This window comes from Agelaius tricolor, unplaced genomic scaffold, assembly GCF_023055355.1.
Source record: "Agelaius tricolor isolate 1412-34295 unplaced genomic scaffold, bAgeTri1.0.p SCAF_29, whole genome shotgun sequence".
NCBI classification, from domain to species: Eukaryota; Metazoa; Chordata; class Aves; order Passeriformes; family Icteridae; genus Agelaius; species Agelaius tricolor.
The window spans coordinates 5,070,115-5,090,947 of record NW_027269289.1 but is presented as its reverse complement, the minus strand read 5'-3'; the positions used below and the strand labels follow the sequence as shown (position 1 = coordinate 5,090,947).

At 48.9% G+C, this 20,833-nt stretch overlaps 1 protein-coding gene across 6 annotated transcripts in view; it reads left to right on the top strand.

Annotated features, from left to right (window-relative positions):
* Positions 1–20,833, top strand: part of GRAMD1B (GRAM domain containing 1B) — a 170,485-nt gene that overhangs the window by 73,651 nt on the left and 76,001 nt on the right. The window contains exons 1-2 of one of the 6 annotated variants that reach the window (XM_071449489.1): positions 6,297–6,387; positions 7,640–7,683. The exons of 4 other annotated variants lie outside the window; for them this stretch is intronic. Coding sequence is in view for 1 of the 2 variants with exons in the window: in XM_071449486.1 (XP_071305587.1) it covers positions 19,706–19,728 (23 nt within the window). In the remaining variant the exon portion in view is untranslated. Of the gene's footprint in view, positions 1–6,296; positions 6,388–7,639; positions 7,684–19,446; positions 19,729–20,833 lie in introns of those variants that run through there. One more of the 6 variants, XM_071449486.1, reaches the window with a different exon arrangement.

Below are 20,833 nucleotides of genomic sequence, written 5' to 3'. Positions count from 1 at the left end.
TGAGCTGAACATGCACACTTTTCACACCTTTTTCAGGTGTTTTCTTCCCTGTTACAGGAGATTTGGGGAAAGCTGGGAGAGTGGTAGTGGGCAGCCTGCTGGGTCAGTTCTGCCCTTGAGAAGGTAATGGTTTCTGGAATGACCATCAAACTCTCTTTGTTTCAGTAGAGAATGAATTCTCTCAGCTTTCTGCATCCTGCCCCACAGCAGCACCGCATCTGGCCAAGGTCTCCAAGGCAGCTGCTCCTTTAAAATGGAATTGCCTGTGATGGGAGAAACCTGAGAGCAGAGCAGCTCCAGCAGCTCCCTGCTCAGCTCTGCCCTCTCATCAGCCTCGTCACTGCTGCTTCCTCTGGGCCAGGCTGCAGTGCCCACAGCACCCCCAGAGCCTCGCCAGGGCTGTGCCCTGCCTGCCCTGCATCCTTCCACGCTGGACTCCGAGGTCACGGCCCTGTGCTGCTTTTCCCCCTGCCCCACTGTGCGTGTGTAACCCAGCTGGGATTTTATCCTCTTTGGCTCCAGTGGTGTTTTCCTCCCCTGCTGCTGCAGGGAGGCTCCCTCAGGCTGCTGGGACTGGCCTGGGACAGATCCCCCCTTCCTGCCGATGACTGTAACCGTGTGAGTGCTCGCTGACCTCTGCCTTTCTTCTTCTGCTTCTTTGCCTCCCCCTCCGCTCCCCCTGGCCTGTGCAGAGTGTTTGTTGTGCTCTTGGTGTGTGGAGCAAGGTCAGGCACTGGGATGCCTTCAGCCCCTCTGCTTTTTCCCCTCTTCTGCTCCAGCTTTAACCGAATCCTTCTCCTGAAGCTCTCCCTGCTTTCCTTTCCCTCCATGAGCCCTGCCCCAAACCTTTGGCTGCTGCCTCTGCTCAACCCCTTCCTGCTGTTTCAGTGCCGTTCCCATGGGAATATGGGCCTGTTTGGGGGTCTGGCAAAGCTTCCAGCTCTGTAAGAGTTCATGATTTCTTTACTCTTTGCTCCAGGCTTAGGCTTCTTTATGTGCGTTCAGGCTTTGTGCAGCACCTGCCACCCATCCGTGCCCTGAGGAGCCAGGATTGATGCTGGGCTCCCCAGGGAGGGTGGCTCTGTGGGTTAGGGGCACCCTCTGTTCCTGTTGCCAGCCTTTGTTCTGCCCTGTTGTTGCTGCCACTGAGCCTGGGAGAGCCCCTGGAGGGGCTGGGGGGGCTCTCAGTGATGCTCTGAAATCCTCTCTGCAGCCTCAGTTGTGTTCTTTAGCTGCTTTCTTCTGTCTCAGGTTTCAGAAATGAACGATTCGGGATCTTTCTCCCCCTCTGCAGTCATCCCTCTAAGGGCTTTTATTCCTAAAGCCAAAAAAAATATCATAGTGTGGTTCATGACCAGTTTATCTGAAACTGGAGGTTATTTTTTTATAGGATACTGCACGAGCTACCCCCAGATCCAGATGGGAACAGAAGGTTTGGTTCCTCCAGTGTCCCCATGGGTGATGCCTCAGGCAGGGCCAGCCCAGGGACTCCAGGCTGTTGCCCTGCATATAAAGGTTCAGCTTCATGGACTGGAAAGGCTTGGCTTCCAGCAGGTCTGAGGGCTTTATTTAGGCATTTTAAAGCACTCTGGTTTGGGGAGTCTGCATGTTCAGCGTGATGCTGAGTGGAAATCTTCCCCTGTTCAGGTGCTGGGCTGTGGTGTGATGGGAATTGTTTCAGGCCCTGAGATAATTCAGGATTTCCTTGTCTCTAAGATCAAAACCAACCAAGATTTCTGCCCAAGGCAGTGACCTCTTGCTGCCTGCTCACAGTGGCTGCACGTTCTTGGCCGTGAAGGCAAAAATTAGGAAATGGCTTTGCTTTGAATTGCCCAGTAAAGGAGAAGGGGGATTTCTCTCTCAGGTGTGCCATGAGTCACAGTTCTCTGATTTGCAGAGTGACTGAGCCTTTCCCGGCCTGGGAGAGGTTCTTGCACCACCTCAGGCAAAAGGAAGGTTGAGTTCAAACAGGCAGGACAATGAGGGGAGGCAAAGAGCCAAAGCACAGCGTGAAAGCAGGATTTTAAACTTCTAATATTGCTCAAGAAAGCAGCAGTTACAACCTGAATCATGGCAGCCTCTCTGCCTTCCTGGTGGGTGCTGCCCCTCATTCTCCCAACACAAATATTCTTCCTATTCCCAAGTCTCTCTGGGGAATTATTTTTCTCCTTTTGATGGAGGGCTGTTTTTCTCCACTCTCTGATTCCAAGCAGGAATCAGAAAAAGGTGGGAATCAGAAAAAGGTAGGAATATTCCAAGCAGGAATCAGGAAAAAGTAGGAATATTCCAAGCAGGAATCAGAAAAAGGTAGGAATACTGCAAGTAGGAATCAGAAAAAGGTAGGAATATTCCAGGTAGGAATATTCCAAGTAGGAATCAGGAAAAGATAGGAATATTCCAGGTAGGAATCAGAAAAAGGTAGGAATATTCCAAGCAGGAATCAGAAAAAAGTAGGAATATTCCAGGTAGGAATCAGAAAAAGGTAGGAATACTGCAAGTAGGAATCAGAAAAGGGTAGGAATATTCCAAGTAGGAATCAGAAGAGGGTAGGAATATTCCAAGCAGGAATCAGAAAAAGGTGGGAATATTCCAAGCAGGAATCAGGAAAAGGTAGGAATCAGAAGAAGGTGGGAATCAGAAGAAGGTAGGAATATTCCAAGCAGGAATCAGAAAAAAGTAGGAATACTGCAAGTAGAAATCAGAAAAAGGTAGGAATATTGCAAGCAGGAATCAGAAGAGGGTAGGAATATTCCAAGCAGGAATCAGAAGAGGGTAGGAATTTTCCAGGTAGGAATATTGCAAGCAGGAATCAGAAGAGGGTAGTTATATTCCAGGCAGGCATCACCAAGAAGGTGCTGTGCTGCTGTTCCACCTTTCTGTCCCTCCCGGGCCCCAGCTCCAGGGCACAGGCTCAGAAATGGCTCTCGGGCGCTCTCTGCCCTGGCCACGGAACTACAGCTCCCATCATGCCTGCAGGCAGAGACATGCATTTTTATTTTTTATTTTTTTTCCTGCTGGAAATGAAGCCTCATGTGACTTCCCAGCTGCTGCAGCACAGAGGGAGTCCCTGCAGGGTTTTTTTTCCCAGGGAGATGGAGGTGTGCCCTGGCTGGCCGATGCTGTGATGGCATCTGCAGCGCTGCACATCGCCGCTGCTGCTGCTGCTGCTGCTGCTGCCCTCGGGGAGGACTCGGCACTGTGCCCACCTGCCACATTGTCCTGGGGATCTGTACACCTGTAACCGAGGTGCATATACCAGTTCAACTCTCTGCTCCTCGCATTCTGACATTCTCTCCAGCAGCCCTTCCTCTCTCCCCGTAACATTTCCTGATTTGTTTCTAATTTCCCCTCCCGCTGGTTCTGTCGCTAACAGGTTTTGTGTTGCATGCTTTTCACAGACCCAAACAGGGTTTTTTTGGTGCTTCCTTAACTCCTGCAGCCTTTTCTCTTTTTTTTTTTTTTTTTTTTTTTTTTGTGCCATATGGGAGAATCACAGTGTGGCTGAAGTGGTGCCTCACAGGCAGCACATTGAATTCTCTGCCTGCACCTTTCATCTGTCTGAGCCTGCTCAGCCCTTTGTTTGCACTGCTGGGCACTTGGAAAAGGGAATTTTTTTATTCCCTGGGAGTCTTTGAGAGGTGAGGCTCTTATTCTATCAATAGAAAAAGGGAATTTTTTATTCCCTGGGAGCCTTTGGGAGGTGAGGCTGCTCTGGGGAACGTGGAGCCGCACAGAGGATGCCCTGCTGGCTGTGAGCTGGGGCTGTTGCAAGGGTAATGCTGACAAAAAGCAGCGTTCTCTAATTGCTGAGGAATCCTTTCGGAGGCAATTAGGAGCTGGAAGCCCGGGCTAGCAGGACCGTGGCTGTGGATATTTATAGAGGCTGGAATTCCTCCCCGGAGCTCAGGCATTTCACAGTGGGCTGTTCCCTTCCTAAGGCTGCACTTCCTCAGGAGATGTTTCCTGTTTGCTTTTAAGTTCAGGAGCTGCTGCAGCCACAGGAAGCCTCTGCTGCAGAGAGGCTGAAACGTGGAAATTCAGCTTTTTCTGAACTGCAGAATTATGGCTCTGTAGCTCAGGATTTGCTGAAAGGCCTCCATGAAGCTGTTGTGCTTTTCTCACCCCCCCTTCCCACGCTGTTGTGAACTTGGAGAAAATCACAGAAGTAGAAATGTCATGAAGGGACATGTGTGGCTTCATGAAAGAGGGACTGGGGAGCAGAGGGTGTGGATTTGCTGTCTGTGCATTTCTGTGTCTGCCCTGGATTCCTCAGGAGGTTGAAATGAGCGTTCGGAACAGGGGCTCTGTGTCCCTGACAAGGCTGTGCTGCATGGAACCATGGAATGGTTTGGGATGAAGGGACCTTACACCCACCCAGTCCCACGGCAGGGACGCCTTCCACCATCCCAGGCTGCTCCAAGCTCTGCCCAGCCCAGCCTTGGGCACTGCCAGAGATGGATTCCTTCCCAGTATTCCCTCCAAACCTCCTCTCTCCCACAGCATTTGTGTATTCTGAGCACAAAGGAGCAGTGTGCCAGCGTGGGTTTGTGCAAGCATGCATGAACGCACGGCAGCACAAACACAGGGCAAAATCCACATTTCTGTGTGCCAGGGCAGGAGCCCTCTCTGTGCTGATGGCCCTTCCTAGGGCTGCCTTGGTGCTGAGGGCTCCTGCCTGTCCCCAGCCTGAGAAAAGGAGAAATTCACCCCCGTGCCATTGTCCTCCAGCACAGGCTGATGGCAGGGCTGTCAAATATTGAATATAACAAACCCCTGTGGGTCTGCCAGGGCTGTCAAATACTGAATATAACAAACCCTTGTGGGTCTGCCAGGGTTGTAAGTTAAATATTGAATATACCAAGCCCTTGTGAGTCTGCCAAGGCTGTGAAATATTGAATATATTAAACCCCCATGGGTCTACCAGGGCTGTCAGATATTGAATATACCAAACCCCATGGGTCTACCAGGGCTGTGAAATATTGAATATAATAAATCCTTGTGAGTCTGCCAGGGCTGTGAAATATTGAATATACTAAACCCCCGTGGGACTACCAGGGCTGTCAGATATTGAGTATACCAAGCCCTTGTGAGTCTGCCAGGGCTGTGAAATATTGAATATACCAAATCCCCATGGATCTGCCATGGCTGTGAGTTAAATATTGAATATGCCAAATCCCCCTCAGTCTACTATGGCTGTAAAATATTGAATATACCAAATCCCCATGGGTCTGCCATGGCTGTAAAATGCTGAATATAATAAACCCTTGTGGGTCTGCCATGGCTGTAAAATATTGAATATACTAAACCTTTCTGGGTCTGTCAGGGCTGTGAAATATAGAAGATACTAAACCCCCACGGATCTGCCAGGGCTGTCAAATATTGAATATACCAACCCCCCATGGATCTGCCACAGCTGTAAAATACTGAATATACAAACTCCCCGTGGGTCTGCCAGGGCTGTGGGTTAAATATTGAATATACCAAAGCCCCGTGGGTCTGCCATGACTGTAAAATACTGAATATACTAAACCTTTCTGGGTCTGTCAGAGCTGTGAAATATAGAAGATACTAAACCCCCATGGGTCTGCCAGGGCTGTGGGTTAAATATTGAATATACCAAACCCCCGTGGGTCTGCCAGGGCTGTGGGTTGAATATTGAATATATTAAACCCCCGTGGGTCTGCCAGGGCTATGGGTTAAATATTGAATATACCAAACCCCATGGGTCTGCCAGGGCTGTAGGTTGAATATTGAATATACCAAACCCCGTGGGTCTGCCAGGGCTGTAGTTAAATATTGAATATACCAAACCCCGTGGGTCTGCTCCCTGGGGAGTGACAGAGTGTGGCAGTGCCCAGGGCAGCCGCAGTGCTCGGTGCTGCTTTTGCAGAGGCTGAGCTGCTCTTTGGTGCGTTCAAACCCCTCAGTGTGTCCAAACCCTGCCATAAATCCGTTTGTGGGTCCCTGCGTGCTCCTGCTGCGTGCCTGAGCGCCGCGGGATGAATAAGCACTTTGAGGCAGCACTTTGAGGCAGTGATGCTCTCAGAGGCTTTGATTTGTCTGAGCTCTGCAGTGTTTCCCTGCCTCCCTCTGCTCTGCCTGCCCGCTGCCCTGCTCTGGGGAGCTGTTGGGCTGCCTCACAGGCTCCAGGCTGATTTCCTGGAGCAAAGTAGGCCGGGAGGGACCGGCAGGGAGAAGCCGGGGGATGGATGGGGTGGCGTGAAGTCACCGCGCTCCGCCAATCGGGGCAGGCACACGCAGCTACGGATGCCTCCCGAGGCTGGCACCCAGCGCACCTTTCCTGGGGCTTTGGTGCCTCCAGCCCGAGCCCAGCGTGCACCAAAGGGTTACTAGGTCAGGCCCAGTGGTGTGAGAGGGTTGTGTGAGGTGAGTGTGCTCAGGGGTGCACTGAGCAGCCCGCACCCCGCCTTCTGCACTGCGCGCTCTCTGGTACGGCTGCTCTGCACCATCGCTGCTTCACCTGCCTGCCTGCCCCCCCTCACTCTTCTCTTCCCTCCCCACATCCACCCCCTCGTGTCTGAGCGCTCCCCCTGCCCCTGTGCACTGCCCAGAACCCACCTGCTTTCCTTCCTGCCCTCCTGACTCCGGGAATGCCCACTCGGGGTGGCTGGGGTGGGGTGGGTGGCTCTCCCTTCTTGCAGAGAGGGAGGATGAGCAGCTGGCTGCAGGCTGGGCTGTTCCCCTGCCTCACTGCAGGCTGGGTTCTTCCCCAGCTGGATAGAAGCTGGGTTCTTCCCCTGCTCACTGGAAGCTGGGTTGTTCCCCTGGCTCACTGCAGGCTGGGCTCCAGCTCACTGGAAGCTGGGTTATTCCCTTCTCCCTGCAGGCTGGGTTGTTCCCTGCTCAGTGCAGGCTGGTTTGTCCCCTTTCTCACTGGAAGCTGCATTCTTCCTCAGTTCCCTGCAGGCTGGGTTGTTCCCCTGCTCAGTGCAGGCTGGGTTGTTCCCTGTTCACTACAGGTTGGGTTATTCCCTTTCTCACTGGAAGCTGGGTTGCTCCCTTCTCTCTGCAGGCTGGGTTGCTCACTGGGAGCTGGGTTATTCCTCAGCTCCCTGCAGGCTGGGTTCTTCCCCTGCACACTGCAGGCTGGGTTGTTCCCTGTTCATTACAGGCTGGGTTATTCCTTTTCTCACTGGGATCTGGGTTGTTCCCTGCTCACTGGGAGCTGGGTTATTCCTCAGCTCCCTGCAGGCTGGGTTCTTCCCCAGCTCCCTGCAGCCTGGGTTGTTCCCTGCTCACCAGAAGTTGGGTTTTCCCCAGCTCCCTGCAGGAGCTCAGCCTGGAAGGGAAGCTGGGAGCAGCAGGAGGAGGAGCGGGGTCCTCTCTGTCCCTCCTGCTGGACACTCGGGTGGTGGCAGGGGGAAGGAGTTGAGGGCATGGCAGTGACTCAGGTCTTGTGCCAGGCTCCAAACAAGTTCCTAACCTGGGGCCATCCCCTTGAGATGCTTCTCCTGCCCTTCTCTGGGGGGGCAGAATCCTGGCACTGACCCCTAAGCGACTTCCATTGTTCTCATCCTCCTGCCAGGTTGTTTGCCTGTTATTCTTCATCCTCTTTTGACTTTCCCTTTCTCTCCCCTCCCTCCCTCCCTTCTCCCCTGATGCTCTTGTTCACTGCTAGGCCAAGCAGAAAGCATGGAGACGTCTGATATGGCGACAGCAAAGGTAGGATGGAAATGCTGCCGGCCTCACTGTGCGTAAGTGGTTTCGCTTGGCACCTTCTTACTCTGTCTCTCCACCTCCCTCCTGCCCCCTGCCCACCCTCCCTGCTGCTGGGACAGCCAGGGAATCACTCTGGAATGGGGTTTGAGCCCTTACAGTCGCGAGGTTGGAGGAAATGCTGCAGGGCTGGTGCTGGAGGCAGAGGTCGGGGTGGGAGGGAGGGGATTTGGGGACTTGCGGTCCCTCCGTGGCATCTGAGGTGGGAGCAGGGATGCTGCTGGATGAGGGAGTGACACTAGATGGTGCTTTAGGGGCAGCTTTCCACTCCCAGGGACGGTTGTGTGAGGAGAAATTCCTTCTGGCAGCCTCTTGAATTTTTTTTTAATTTTTTTTTTTGGAAAGGATGTCGGGGGAGTGTCAAAAGCGAGAAAGTAACTCGAGCTTATGGATGCATCCACCCTTTTCTGTGAGGCTTCTCTGTTGCCTGTGCCTTTCGCAGGGCTGTGGGTTCTGCTTTCCTGTGGGCTGGCAGTCTGGGAGTGGAACTGGGTGGATCCAGATGGGCTTGAGAGGTGGGAATGGCTGGGAGCACCAGGCTGGCACCACTGGCTGCCTTTAGAGCCAAGGTTTGTTCTCCTGGGCACCAGAAGGACCCTCCTGGGGATCAGAGCAGGGTTAAAGTGCAGGGAATGTGTCTGCAGAACGTGTTTGAGGCTTTATCTGACAAAGGGTGAAATTCAGCGTGGGGTGGCAATCTGGGAGTGGATCCAGAGGGGTTTGAGAGGTGGGAAGGGCTGGGGGGCCTGGGGAGCACCAGGCTGGCACCACTGGGTGCCTTTAGAGCCAAGGTTGGTTCTCCTGGGCACCAGAAGGACCCTCCTTAGGGTTAAAGTGCAGGGGATGTGTCTGCTGAACGTGTTTGAGGCTTTATCTGACCAAGGGATGAAGTTCAGCGTGGCTGGAGGGAGCCATGGCTTGCAGGGAGTGGGGAAGGGCATTAGTAGTTAAAAATCTGCTTTTGAGGCTGCTCTGGATCCTGCAGCATGGCTGTATTCCGGGGAGAAGCTCCCTCCTGGGTGTGGAATTCCCTGGTTAAACCCCTCACTGATCTCAGGGGTTAAACCCCTCACATTGCAGGGCTCGTGGAATCCAAGCTGGGCTTTCCCTGTCACGTTTATTCCAGCTGTAACTCTCCATCCTTTTCAATTCCCCTTCCCTGAAGCCTGGATGGTGCTGGGGAAGGTTCTGCCCCAGGACTGGGTCGCTCCTTGATGCAGCTTTTGATTTTTTTTTTTTTTTAAGTGTTTCTCAATAAATTGTATGATGTGCTTCTGGATAAATGTTGCTTTATAAAGGTGAACTCGTCCTCATTCTCATATTTGCTGAAACCTCAACTGCTGCAAACCCTCTTCAAGCTGGAGGGCTTGGAAAAAAATATCATTGAGGGTGCTGAAGGGTCTGTGGCATTTCAGTTAGAGCTGTGGTGGCGTTTTGGGGAACTCAGTTTTATCTCTGGCTTGACAAACAGACGTTTGCCACGACAGGAACAACAGAATCACTTGGAAATTGTTTTTCTCTGTACCTGTTTTTTGTAGGTTTTGGTTTTAATTAAAGGGAAATGTCACCTGCAGCACCATCTTAGGTGAATGTACTGGGAAAAAAAAAATCTATCTTTTTGGAGAAATGGAAAACTGAGTTGAGTTTGAACCTTCTAAAATAGATACAACTGGGAATTAGTTATGTGGACATTCCTGGAATTTGCACAGGTTTATTTGAACTTAACCTTGGCGAGTGCTGATATTTAGCCCCCAATTCTTTATTTAAAACCCCCAAATTCTGTTTCCTTTGCTGACTTTGAGCCAGTTACCCCTGTGAGGAGTTTGGAGCACTGAAGGGTTGTCGTTAATCTTGCTCAATTTCTGCTGAGCTCAGTCTGGAGGAATTCCTGAGGAGGTTGAAGAGATTCGTTTCCTCCCATGGGCTGGGATGTCCTGTCACAGCTGCTGTCCCCTGTGTCACCCTTCCACTGTGTCACCCTTCCATTGGTGTCACCCTTCCATTGGTGTCACCCACCCTTCCATTGTGTCACCCTTCCATTGGTGTCACCTTTCCATTGGTGTCACCCACCTCTCCACTGTGTCACCCTTCCATTGGTGTCACCCACCTCTCCACTGTGTCACCCTTCCATTGCTGTCACCTCTCCATGGTGTCACCCACCTCTCCATTGTGTCACCCTTCCACTGTGTCACCCTTCCACTGTGTCACCCTTCCATTGGTGTCACCTTTCCATTGGTGTCACCCACCTCTCCATGGTGTCACCCACCTCTCCATTGTGTCACCCTTCCACTGTGTCACCCTTCCACTGTGTCACCCTTCCATTGGTGTCACCTTTCCATTGGTGTCACCCACCTCTCCATGGTGTCACCCACCTCTCCATTGGTGTCACCCTTCCACTGGTGTCACCCTTCCATTGGTGTCACCCACCTCCCCACTGTGTCACCCTTCCATTGGTGTCACCCTTCCATTGGTGTCACCCACCTCTCCATGGTGTCACCCTTCCATTGGTGTCACCCACCCTTCCACTGTGTCACCCACCTCTCCCCTGTGTCACCCTTCCATTGGTGTCACCCTTCCATTGGTGTCACCCTTCCACTGGTGTCACCCACTTCTCCCCTGTGTCACCCTTCCATTGTGTCACCCTTCCGTTGTGTCACCCACCTCTCCATTGTGTCCTTCCTTTTCTGCTGAGGCACCCTCCAGCCTTGTCACTGTCACATTTTCTGATAAAATCCCTTTGCCCAGGATTTTTTCTCCTGGGAAGCTGAGAAGCCTCAGAGAAAAATGAAAACAAGAATTATCTGATTGGCTTCTCCCATGTTTTGTTGTTTTAGAATGTGGTTTAGAGATTGTTTATCCAACAGGTGATTGTTTGATTGGTTTCATGTGAATTGTTTTGATTTAATGACCAATCACAGCCAGGCTGTGTTGGGTCTCTGGAAGGAGTCAGGAGTTTCCATTATCATTCTTTGTAACTTTCTGTCTGTATCCTTTCTCTATTCTTTAGTATAGTTTTAGTGTAGCATTACTATAATATAGTGTAATATGATATGATATGATATAATATAATATAATATAATATAATATAATATAATATAATATAATATAATATAATATAATATAATAATTACCCTTCTAAGAACACAAAGTTGAGATTCTCAATTCCTCCTTCATCCTGGGGCAGGAAGGAAATACCACACAGGCTGGCTCAAGCACTGGCATTTCCTGCCATGCCAGAGAATGGTATGTTCCCACCAAAAAAAAAAAAAAAAAAAAAAGGAGAAATTCAATTTTTATCCATTATTCATCCTCATTTTGGGGCTTTTTGGAGCTGTTGGTGGGCTCGGAGAGCGGCTGTGGGACAGGGACACGGGGCTGTGTCACCTCCAGCTGTGCTTGGCCTGCCAAAAGTGAAACCCCTGCATTGCTCCATCCCTGCTCCTTGCTGAGTGCCTGGGAAAAGCAAATTAAACTCTTGGAGAAGGGGGAGAAAAAAAAAAAATCAGGTGAATGTGGAGCTTGTCGAGCAAGCAGGGGTCACTGCCCAGGTGAAATGGAGATTGGAAAATCAGTGAGCTCCTTTCACCCCTGGCACTGCAAGGTTCTGCTTCTCTGCCCTACACAGACACAGAAATCCTCTGGATTTTAGGGAGTTGTGAGAGATATTCCAGCTGATTTGCTTGCTCCTTGCTGAGTGCCAAGGAAAAGCAAATTAAACTCTTGGATAAGGGGGAGAAAAAAAAAAATCAGGTGAATGTGGAGCTTGTTGGGCAAGCAGGGGTCGCTTCCCAGGTGAAATGGAGATTGGAAAATTTCACCCCTGGCACTGCAAGGTTCTGCTTCTCTGCCCTGCAAACACACAGAGAAATCCTCTGGATTTTAGGATGTTGTGGAGATATTTCAGCTGATTTGCTTGCTCCATCCTGGGGGAAACGTGTCCTGTCCTGAGCTGCAAGGGGGTGCTGAGGGAAGGCAGCCAAGGTGCCTTTTTGCAGCATCTCTGAGGATTTTAGAGCTGATTTCCTTTTTGCAGCATCTCAGAGGATTTTAGAGCTGATTTCCTTTTTGCAGCATCTCAAAGGATTTTAGAGCTGATTTCCTTTTTGTAGCATCTCTGAGGATTTTAGGGCTGATTTCCTTTTTGCAGCATCTCAGTCAGAGGATTTTAGAGCTGATTTCCTTTTTGCAGCATCTGAGAGGGTTTTAGGTTTTTAGAGCTGATTTCCTTTTTGCAGCATCTCAGAGGTTTTTAGAGCTGATTTCCTTTTTGCAGCATCTCAGAGCATTTTAGAGCTGATTTCCTTTTTGCAGCATCTCAGAACTTTTTAGAGCTGATTTCCTTTTTGCAGCATCTCAGAAGTTTTTAGAGCTGATTTCCTTTTTGCAGCATCTCAGAGGTTTTTAGAGCTGATTTCCTTTTTGCAGCATCTCAGAGGATTTTAGAGCTGATTTCCTTTTTGCAGCATCTCAGTCAGAGGATTTTAGGGCTGATTTCCTTTTTGCAGCATCTGAGAGGGTTTTAGGTTTTTAGAGCTGATTTCCTTTTTGCAGCATCTCAGAGGATTTTAGAGCTGATTTCCTTTTTGCAGCATCTCAGAAGTTTTTAGAGCTGACTTCCTTTTTGCAGCATCTCAGAAGTTTTTAGGGCTGATTTCCTTTTTGCAGCATCTCAGGTTTTTAGAGCTGATTTTCTTTTTGCAGCATCTCAGTCAGAGGTTTTTAGAGCTGATTTCCTTTTTGCAGCATCTCAGAGCATTTTAGAGCTGATTTCCTTTTTGCAGCATCTCAGGTTTTTAGAGCTGATTTCCTTTTTGCAGCATCTCAGAGGATTTTAGAGCTGATTTCCTTTTTGCAGCATCTCAGGTTTTTAGAGCTGATTTCCCTTTTGCAGCATCTCAGAGCATTTTAGAGCTGATTTCCTTTTTGCAGCATCTCAGAGGATTTTAGAGCTGATTTCCTTTTTGCAGCATCTCAGAGGTTTTTAGAGCTGATTTCCTTTTTGCAGCATCTCAGAGGATTTTAGAGCTGATTTCCTTTATGCAGCATCTCAGGTTTTTAGAGCTGATTTCCTTTTTGCAGCATCTCAGAGCATTTTAGAGCTGATTTCCTTTTTGCAGCATCTCAGAGGATTTTAGAGCTGATTTCCTTTTTGCAGCATCTCAGAGGTTTTTAGAGCTGATTTCCTTTTTGCAGCATCTCAGGTTTTTAGGGCTAATTTCCTTTTTGCAGCATCTCAGAGGTTTTTAGAGCTGATTTCCTTTTTGCAGCATCTCAGAGGTTTTTAGAGCTGATTTCCTTTTTGCAGCATCTCAGAGGTTTTTAGGTTTTTAGAGCTGATTTCCTTTTTGCAGCATCTCAGAGGTTTTTAGAGCTGATTTCCTTTTTGCAGCATCTCAGGATTTTAGAGCTGATTTCCTTTTTGCAGCATCTCAGAGGTTTTTAGAGCTGATTTCCTTGGCTTTCAGCAGGCAGCCCTTGGCTGGGGCTGCTCAGAGAAGTCTCTGTGAGGGGAGAAGGACAAACCAGCTGTGTGTGAATGAAACAGTGCTAAATATTCAACTTTTACTTTCTGTGGTTGCCCCTGTGCTTCCAGCTTCCCCCCAGGCCCTGCCTGGGGCCGTGGCAATATCCTGTGCAAAAATTGCCCTTTTTTTTGCCTTTTTTTGCCTTTTTTTTCTGCCTGCCTGTCCCTTGGTGCAGCTGTCCCTGCCTCTGCAGAGGCCACGTCCAGCCCTGGTTTATCCTGACAGCACCATCAATGTTGCTTTCATCCAAGTAGGAGGCCAGGAAAAAAACCAAATAACTCTGGTTTTGTGTATTCCTTGTGACCTAACTTTTAAAATCCACGATAGTTTGTGCTCACAGCTCAGGAAAACATCCTGTCTGTTTATCCAACCCTCTTTTTATTTTTTCTTCTGCCCCTGATCTCCCAATTTTCCCTTCAGTTTTGAGAAAGTTCTGCCTGGTTTTGGCTTTGTTGCTGTTTTTAGTGTTTGTGTGTGTGTTCTGCTGCTGCTTGACTTCCTCCTCCTGACTGGGGCTGGAAGCAGCCAGGAGCCCCAGGGGAGGTTTTGTTAATGGAATTCTTCATCTGGACCAGGAATACTCAAAATGTTACTGGCACCAGGCCAGGGTCCAAATTATCTGAATTCTTTTTGAAGTTTGTGAGAATTTTTTTCCTGGGAGAAAGGACAGGGGTGAGGCAGGACAACACAACCACATGAACTTGTGTTATTATTATTTATTTGTGCTGAGCAAATGATGCATCTAATTAAAAAAAAAAAAAAAGAGATTCCCACCCTCAATAATCCAAATGGCATTCTGATAAAATCATTGGATTTGCAGCCTTTATGGCTGGAGGGGAAAATGAACCTTTGGTCTAAGATCCTGTAGGAAGGGTGAAAATGGTGAAAATTTGTGTTTCTGGCTCTGAGAGGGCACCTGCACATCCTTCAGAGCTGCTCTTCAGCCCAGCTATTATGTTTATTTTCACAAAACATCAAAACAAACTCTAAGGAAACCCAGTGTTTACCCTTTTTTATGCCTATTTTTAATTTTTCCTATGGAAAAAGAATTTTTACCCAAATACCAATGCCTTGAGAAAGCTCTTTTAAATGCAAAACAGGATCATGAAAGATATTTGCCACTTCAATTGACATTTACACAGATGAGGACAATATACCAATGATGCTTTTCACAATCATTTTCAGAATTACAACCTGCAGTTGCACAGAGCAGTGAGAATCAGGGATTTGTAGAGGTGAGAATCAGGGATTTATTGAGCTTCCCTTTCCCAAACAGGGGCTAGAAATGGCTTTGAACCCTCCAGCCACAGCTTTGACAGGTATTTTTTTTCCATTTTCCCCTTTAGTGGGCTGGAGTAGGTAGATAATTAATCTGGAATTCATCTTGCCTGTGACTGATGGGTATTCTTAGCTCTGAGGAGGTGGCTGTGCACAGCCCCTCCCTCCTGATACCTACAGCTGCTTTTGGCTTGCCTTATTTCAATTTTAATACCTTTTTTTTTTTCCTTTTTCCCCTCACTGGAATAGTGAAATGCAGAGGATTAGGGGGAAAGTGAAGGGTTTGTTCATTCTGGCACAGATGGATCAGGCAGAACCTGGGATTGGGGTTGGGAATACCTGATCCACTGTCCCTCCAAGGCTCCTGCTGGGAGGATTTTAAACAAACACCTTCCCAGCCATCTCCTTCCTTTGATCATTCCCCCACCCCTCGCATTATTTGGATTTAAAAAAAAAAAGAAAAGAAAATTTAAAAAAAAAAAGGAAAAGTGCATGACTGCTTATCTCTTAATACCTTTCTTGCCTGAGCTTTGATTTCCAAACATGTGACTCTGCAGCATTAGGCTGTCCTAGATTTGCCAAGCTTGCAGGTCTCCTGACCCATTTTACAGCATTTGTGATCTGCCTCCCTCCTTGCCAACCTGCAGGCCCCAGCTGCAGAGCTGCTCCTGGAGAAAAGCCCAGCCCAAAGCCTGGCCCAGGTGGGACCTAAGAAGGGTCTGGGATTATTCAGGCTGAGTCTGGGATTATGCAGGGTGAGGTTTGAAGGTGTTTTTCCCATGCTGTTTGTCACGGGGAAAGGCCCGTGCCTGACTTTATGGTTAAATGAGGGCTTTTTTGTCTAAAAATAAGCAAAAAAAATGCATTGCAAAGTTGTTGTTGGAGCAAATTCCCAAAGCAGGGATTTGGGATGTCCCCGCCTGCCCTGGGGCTCTCCCCATTTCAGGGTTACTCCCCCAATTTCTCAAACTTCAGCCCAAGATGCTGTTTCATTTCAGCCACCCTGGAATGATCCAAGCCCTCAAAAAGTGGTTTTCTGCTGAATTCAGAACTGGAGCTTTGCTGCTCTTCATCTCTTCAGGGTTTGGGAGAACCAGGAAAAAAACAAAAATCTCTTTGTGGTTATCAGGCACAGTAGGAGAGCAAAGAACCACATTGGTCACTTTGCAAAGGGGATGTGGGCACCAGAATCCCAGAACTCCCTCAGAAAATGTCAAAAGAAAGATTTGCAAACCGGGGCAGAGCTCTGGAACTGCCCCAAGCGCCCCCTGAGCAGAGAACACAGCAAGGGTGGTGATTTCACACATCAAAGTTTTCATATCAGTCCACTCATCATTATCTGCAGCCACGGGGATGGGGGTGTGGGTGCAAAAAAAAAAAATAGACAAAATACCATTTAAAGCCCTTCAAGAGAGCAGAATCTTTATTCACACACAGCTGCCTGTTCTCCTTCCTCTGCCACCCCTAAATTCCTGCAGGATTTACAATCCAGACCGTTCCTATCCCAGGCCCAAACCCCTTCAGAGCTGCATGGAATAATGAAAGCGTGGGTGTCCATCCCAGGCTTCACTTTTTGAAGAACTTTACGGATAAATAATGAAATTATAAATTATTTGAGATACCCTGCCCCGCTCCCCACCTCCTGCTGCGTGCAGCGTGCTGGGATCCCACGAGATAAACCAGAATTCCCGGGAAAATCAACGTGCATTGCAGGAAACGTGGGTGGGAATGCAACATTTGGCACTTTTCCCTTCAGGCCCTGCCCTGTGGGTGTGGGTGCAGGGGCTCTGTCGTGATATAGGAGAGGCTGCAGCAGCGGCTCTGCTGTGCCAGAGCTGCCGGGTGCAATCCCCTGGCTCAGCTCCACAGCAGCCACTTGGGCCCTGCCTCACCAGAGGCCTTGGTTTTCCATCAGGAAATTCAGTTTTCCTTTAGGAAATTCAGTTTTCCATCAGGAAATTCAGTTTTCCTTTCAGTTTTCCATCAGGAAATTCAGTTTTCCTTTAGGAAATTCAGTTTTCCATTAGGAAATTCAGTTTTCCATTAGGAAATTCAGTTTTCCATTAGGAAGTTCCATTTTCCATTAGGAAATTCAGTTTTCCATTAGGAAATTCAGTTTTCCATTAGGAAGTTTCGTTTTCCATTAAGAAGTTTCGTTTTCCATTAGGAAATTCAGTTTTCCATTAAGAAGTTTCGTTTTCCATTAGGAAATCTCGTTTTCCATTAGGAAATTCGGTTTTCCTTTAGGAAATCCGGTTTTCCTTTAGGAAATTCAGTTTTCCATTAAGAAGTTTCGTTTTCCATTAGGAAGTTTCGTTTTCCATGAGGAAATTCCGTTTTCCATTAGGAAATACAGTTTTCCTTTAGGAAATTCAGTTTTCCATTAAGAAGTTTCATTTTCCATTAGGAAATCTCGTTTTCCTTTGGGAAATACAGTTTTCCTTTGGGAAATCTGGTTTTCCTTTAGGAGATTCAGTTTTCCATCAGGAAATCCAGTCTTCCATTAGGAAATTCGGTTTTCTAGAAGGAAAATTGGGTTTTCCTTTGGGAATTTTGGTTTTCCATTAGGAAATTTAAGTTTCCATTAGGAAACTCAGTTTTCCATTAGGAAGTTTGGATTTGCATTAGGAAATTCAGTCTTCCATTAAGAAATTCAGTCTTCCATTATGAAATCTACTTTTCCATTAAGAAGTTCAGTTTTCCATTAGGAATTTTTGTTTTCCGTTAGGAAATTCAGTTTTCCATTAGGAAATCCAGTTCTCCATTAGGAATTTTGGTTTTCTATTAGGAATTTTGGTTTTCTATTAGAAAATTCAGTTTTCCATTAGGGAATTCAGTTTTCCATTAGGAAATCCAGTTCTCCATTAGGAATTTTGGTTTTCCATAAGGAATTTTGGTTTTCTATTAGGAATTTTGGTTTTCTATTAGGAAATTCAGTTTTCCATTAGGGAATTCAGTCCTCCATTAAGAAATTCAGTTTTCCATTTGGAAATTCAGTTTTCCATTAGGGAATTCAGTTTTCCATTTGGAAATTCAGTTCTCCATTAGGAATTTTGGTTTTCTGCTAGGAAATTCAGTTTTCCATTAGGAAATTCAGTTCACCATTAGGTTTTCTGCTAGGGAATTCAGTTTTCCATTTGGAAATTCAGTTTTCCATTAGGAAATTCAGTTCTCCATTAGGAATTTTGGTTTTCTGCTAGGAAATTCAGTTTTCCATGATGAAATTCAGTTTCCCACTCGTTTCCACAGCCCCCAGGTGATCCTAGGGGGGTCTGACTCTGTTCCCTTCAGGAAGCTGCAGAGGGGACCTTTGTCAGGAGCTGTGGTGATAGGACAAGGAGGAATGGGTGCAAGTTGAAATTCAGGTTGCATGTCCCAGCAGGGATGGATTTCTCTTTTTTGGCCCGAGCAATCGCTCACCCCTGCTCTGGGATAGCCAGGAACCGGAATGGTGCTTTGGCAAATCCCCCCCAAGCATCAGCAACCAAATATTGCAGCACTGGGAGAGGGAGGAGAGCCCTGGGGCTCTTCCTGCAGCTCCCCTGTGCTGGAAGGGAAAAGCAAATCAAGCTCTTGCTGCAGAAAAAGGCCAAGGGAGCAGAACCCACGTGTGTGAGGGGCCTTCAAAACCCCCTTCTGGGCTTGCTGGCCCCAGGAACTGATTTCACAAATGGGGAAGCATGGCCAGGGCTGAGGGGAGATGGAGAGGGGCTTCGTGAGAGCATGGAGTGACGGGGCAGGGGGATGGCTTCAGAGTGACAGAGAGGAGGGGGAGATATTTGGAAATATTTACTGTGAGGGGCATGGGATGGCTTCACACTGACAGAGAGAAGGGTTAGATTGGATAATCAGAAATATTCTTTACTGTGAGGGGCATGGGATGGCTTCACACTGACGGAGAGAAGGGTTAGATTGGATAATCAGAAATATTCTTTACTGTGAGGGGCATGGAGTGCAGGGGGGGTGGCTTCATGCTGACAGAGAGGAAGTTTAGATGTTAGGAAATATTTACTGTGAGGGGCATGGAATGACAGGGCAAGGGGCAATGGTTTCACACTGGTGGAGAGGAGGGTTAGATTGGATAATCAGAAATATTCTTTACTGTGAGGGGCATGGAGTGCAGGGGGGGTGGCTTCACAGTGACAGAGAGGAGGGTTAGACAGGGAATATTTACTGTGAGGGGCATGGAGTGGAAGGGGGATGGCCTCATGCTGACAGAGAGTAGGGTTAGATTGGATAATCAGAAATATTTATTACTGAGAGGGGCATGGAGTGCTGGGGCAGGGGGGGTGGCTTCAATGACACAGAGTAGGGGGGTTAGAGTGGATAATAGGAAATATTCTTTACTGTGAGGGGCGTGAGACCCCGGAACAGAGAAGCTGCAGGTGCCCCATCCCTGCAAGCGTGCGAGGCTGTCCAAATCCAGGCGCTGTCCCTGCATTGCCCGGGGGCTGTCACCAGGGACCCTCACTGTCCCTGCCATGCCCAGGTCTATCACCATGGACCCTCACTGTCCCTGCCGTGCCCGGGGGCTGTCACCAGGGACCCTCGCTGTCCCTGCCGTGCCCGGGTTTATCACCATGGACCCTCGCTGTCCCTGCCGTGCCCGGGTTTATCACCATGGACCCTCGCTGTCCCTGCCATGCCCAGGTCTATCACCAGCGGACCCTCGCTGTCCCTGCCATGCCCAGGTCTATCACCATGGACCCTCGCTGTCCCTGCCGTGCCCGGGGGCTGTCACCAGCGGACCCTCGCTGTCCCTGCCGTGCCCGGGGGCTGTCACCAGCGGACCCCCGCGGCCGGGCGGGGCTGCGGGCCGTGTGCCGGCTCCGGGGGCCGGGCCGTGCCGCGGGTGCCATGGCACGCTGCGGTCCCGCGGCTGCTGCACATGCTCAGCAGCAGCAGCAGCAGCAGCAGCGGCAGCGAGCGGGGCGGCTCAGCCCCAGCCCCCGGCGCTGCTGCCGTCGCTGCTGCTGCGGGGAGCCCTGCGCGCCTCGCCGCGGCTCCGGGGGCGCGGGGGGCGGCCGTGCCCCGGCTCGGCGCATGGGGCTCGGCGCTCCCCGCGGGACGCTCGCCGCCCGGGGCTGCTCCAATATGTGCTGGCACCTCTGGAGCTGTCAGTGGGCAGACAAGGACACGGGCAGCGGATTATCGTGGCTGTACTAATGAAAGGGTTCAAGCTCGCCTGGTAAGCGCGCGGTGCGGAGAAGGGCTGGGGGGAGGATGATCCCTTTTCCCCCCTTCTCTGCTCGAAATGGGGGAAAAAGGGATGGGATCCGCCAAGTTCCGCTGCGGCAATGCCGGAGGGATCTGGCTGCGGGGAGGGAGGCACGGGAGAGGCCCCGGTGATGGATGCGGCGCTGGGCCGCTGCTGTCCGGCGGCTCCGCAGCCGCTGCGATGCCCGGAGCGCTCCGGCCGCATCCCCCAGCCCTGCTCCGCTCCCCGAGCCGCCTCACCCGGCTCACACAGGAAAATAACCGCGGGCACATCCTGCCGGAGAAAGGTGGGGGGATAAATAAGTGGTTTGGATGCTGCGTGCGTGGAATGGCTCCTGCTCGGCTTGTCCTCTGAGCAGCGGATTTTGGGGATGCTCCTCGCTGGCGTGGTGCTGTAAGGACATCGATAGCAGAGTTCCAGGGAGCCCGGAGCTGCCAGCAAGGTACCCCAGGGCTCCATAATTCTTTCATCATTCCTGGGTGTTTTGGGGAGAAACTCGCCAGGTTTGGCTAAGTGGGCAGTGAAAGAAAACATTGTGTGGGTGAAAGGCAATTGACAAAGCTCTGTGTGTGTGTGTGTCTGAAATATTCCCACAGAGATATTTCGTTGGTCAAGTTGTATTTTTCAGGGGTAGATAAATATATATATAAATATATAATTGTGTATATATATACAATTATATATATATAATTGTATATATATACACAATTATATATATATTTACCTACATATATATATAAAATTGTATATATATATATACACAATTATATATATATAATATAATTGTATCCTCTATTACATATATACATACATATATATATATATATGTATGTAATAGAGGATACAATTATATATCTCTATATAAAATATAATATAAACCTGACCACCAAAGGCTTATGTAGAATCCTGAGTATATCAAAACTATTTTGAATTTCCAATATGTCAAAACCACTTAGTTGGAATAAATAGGCTTTGAATTATGATGATGAAATTGATTTAACCAGAACTTTATCAGATGGGAACAGTTCCACGGTTAACAGAGGAATGTGACTTCGTAATTTGGTTTGAATTGGAT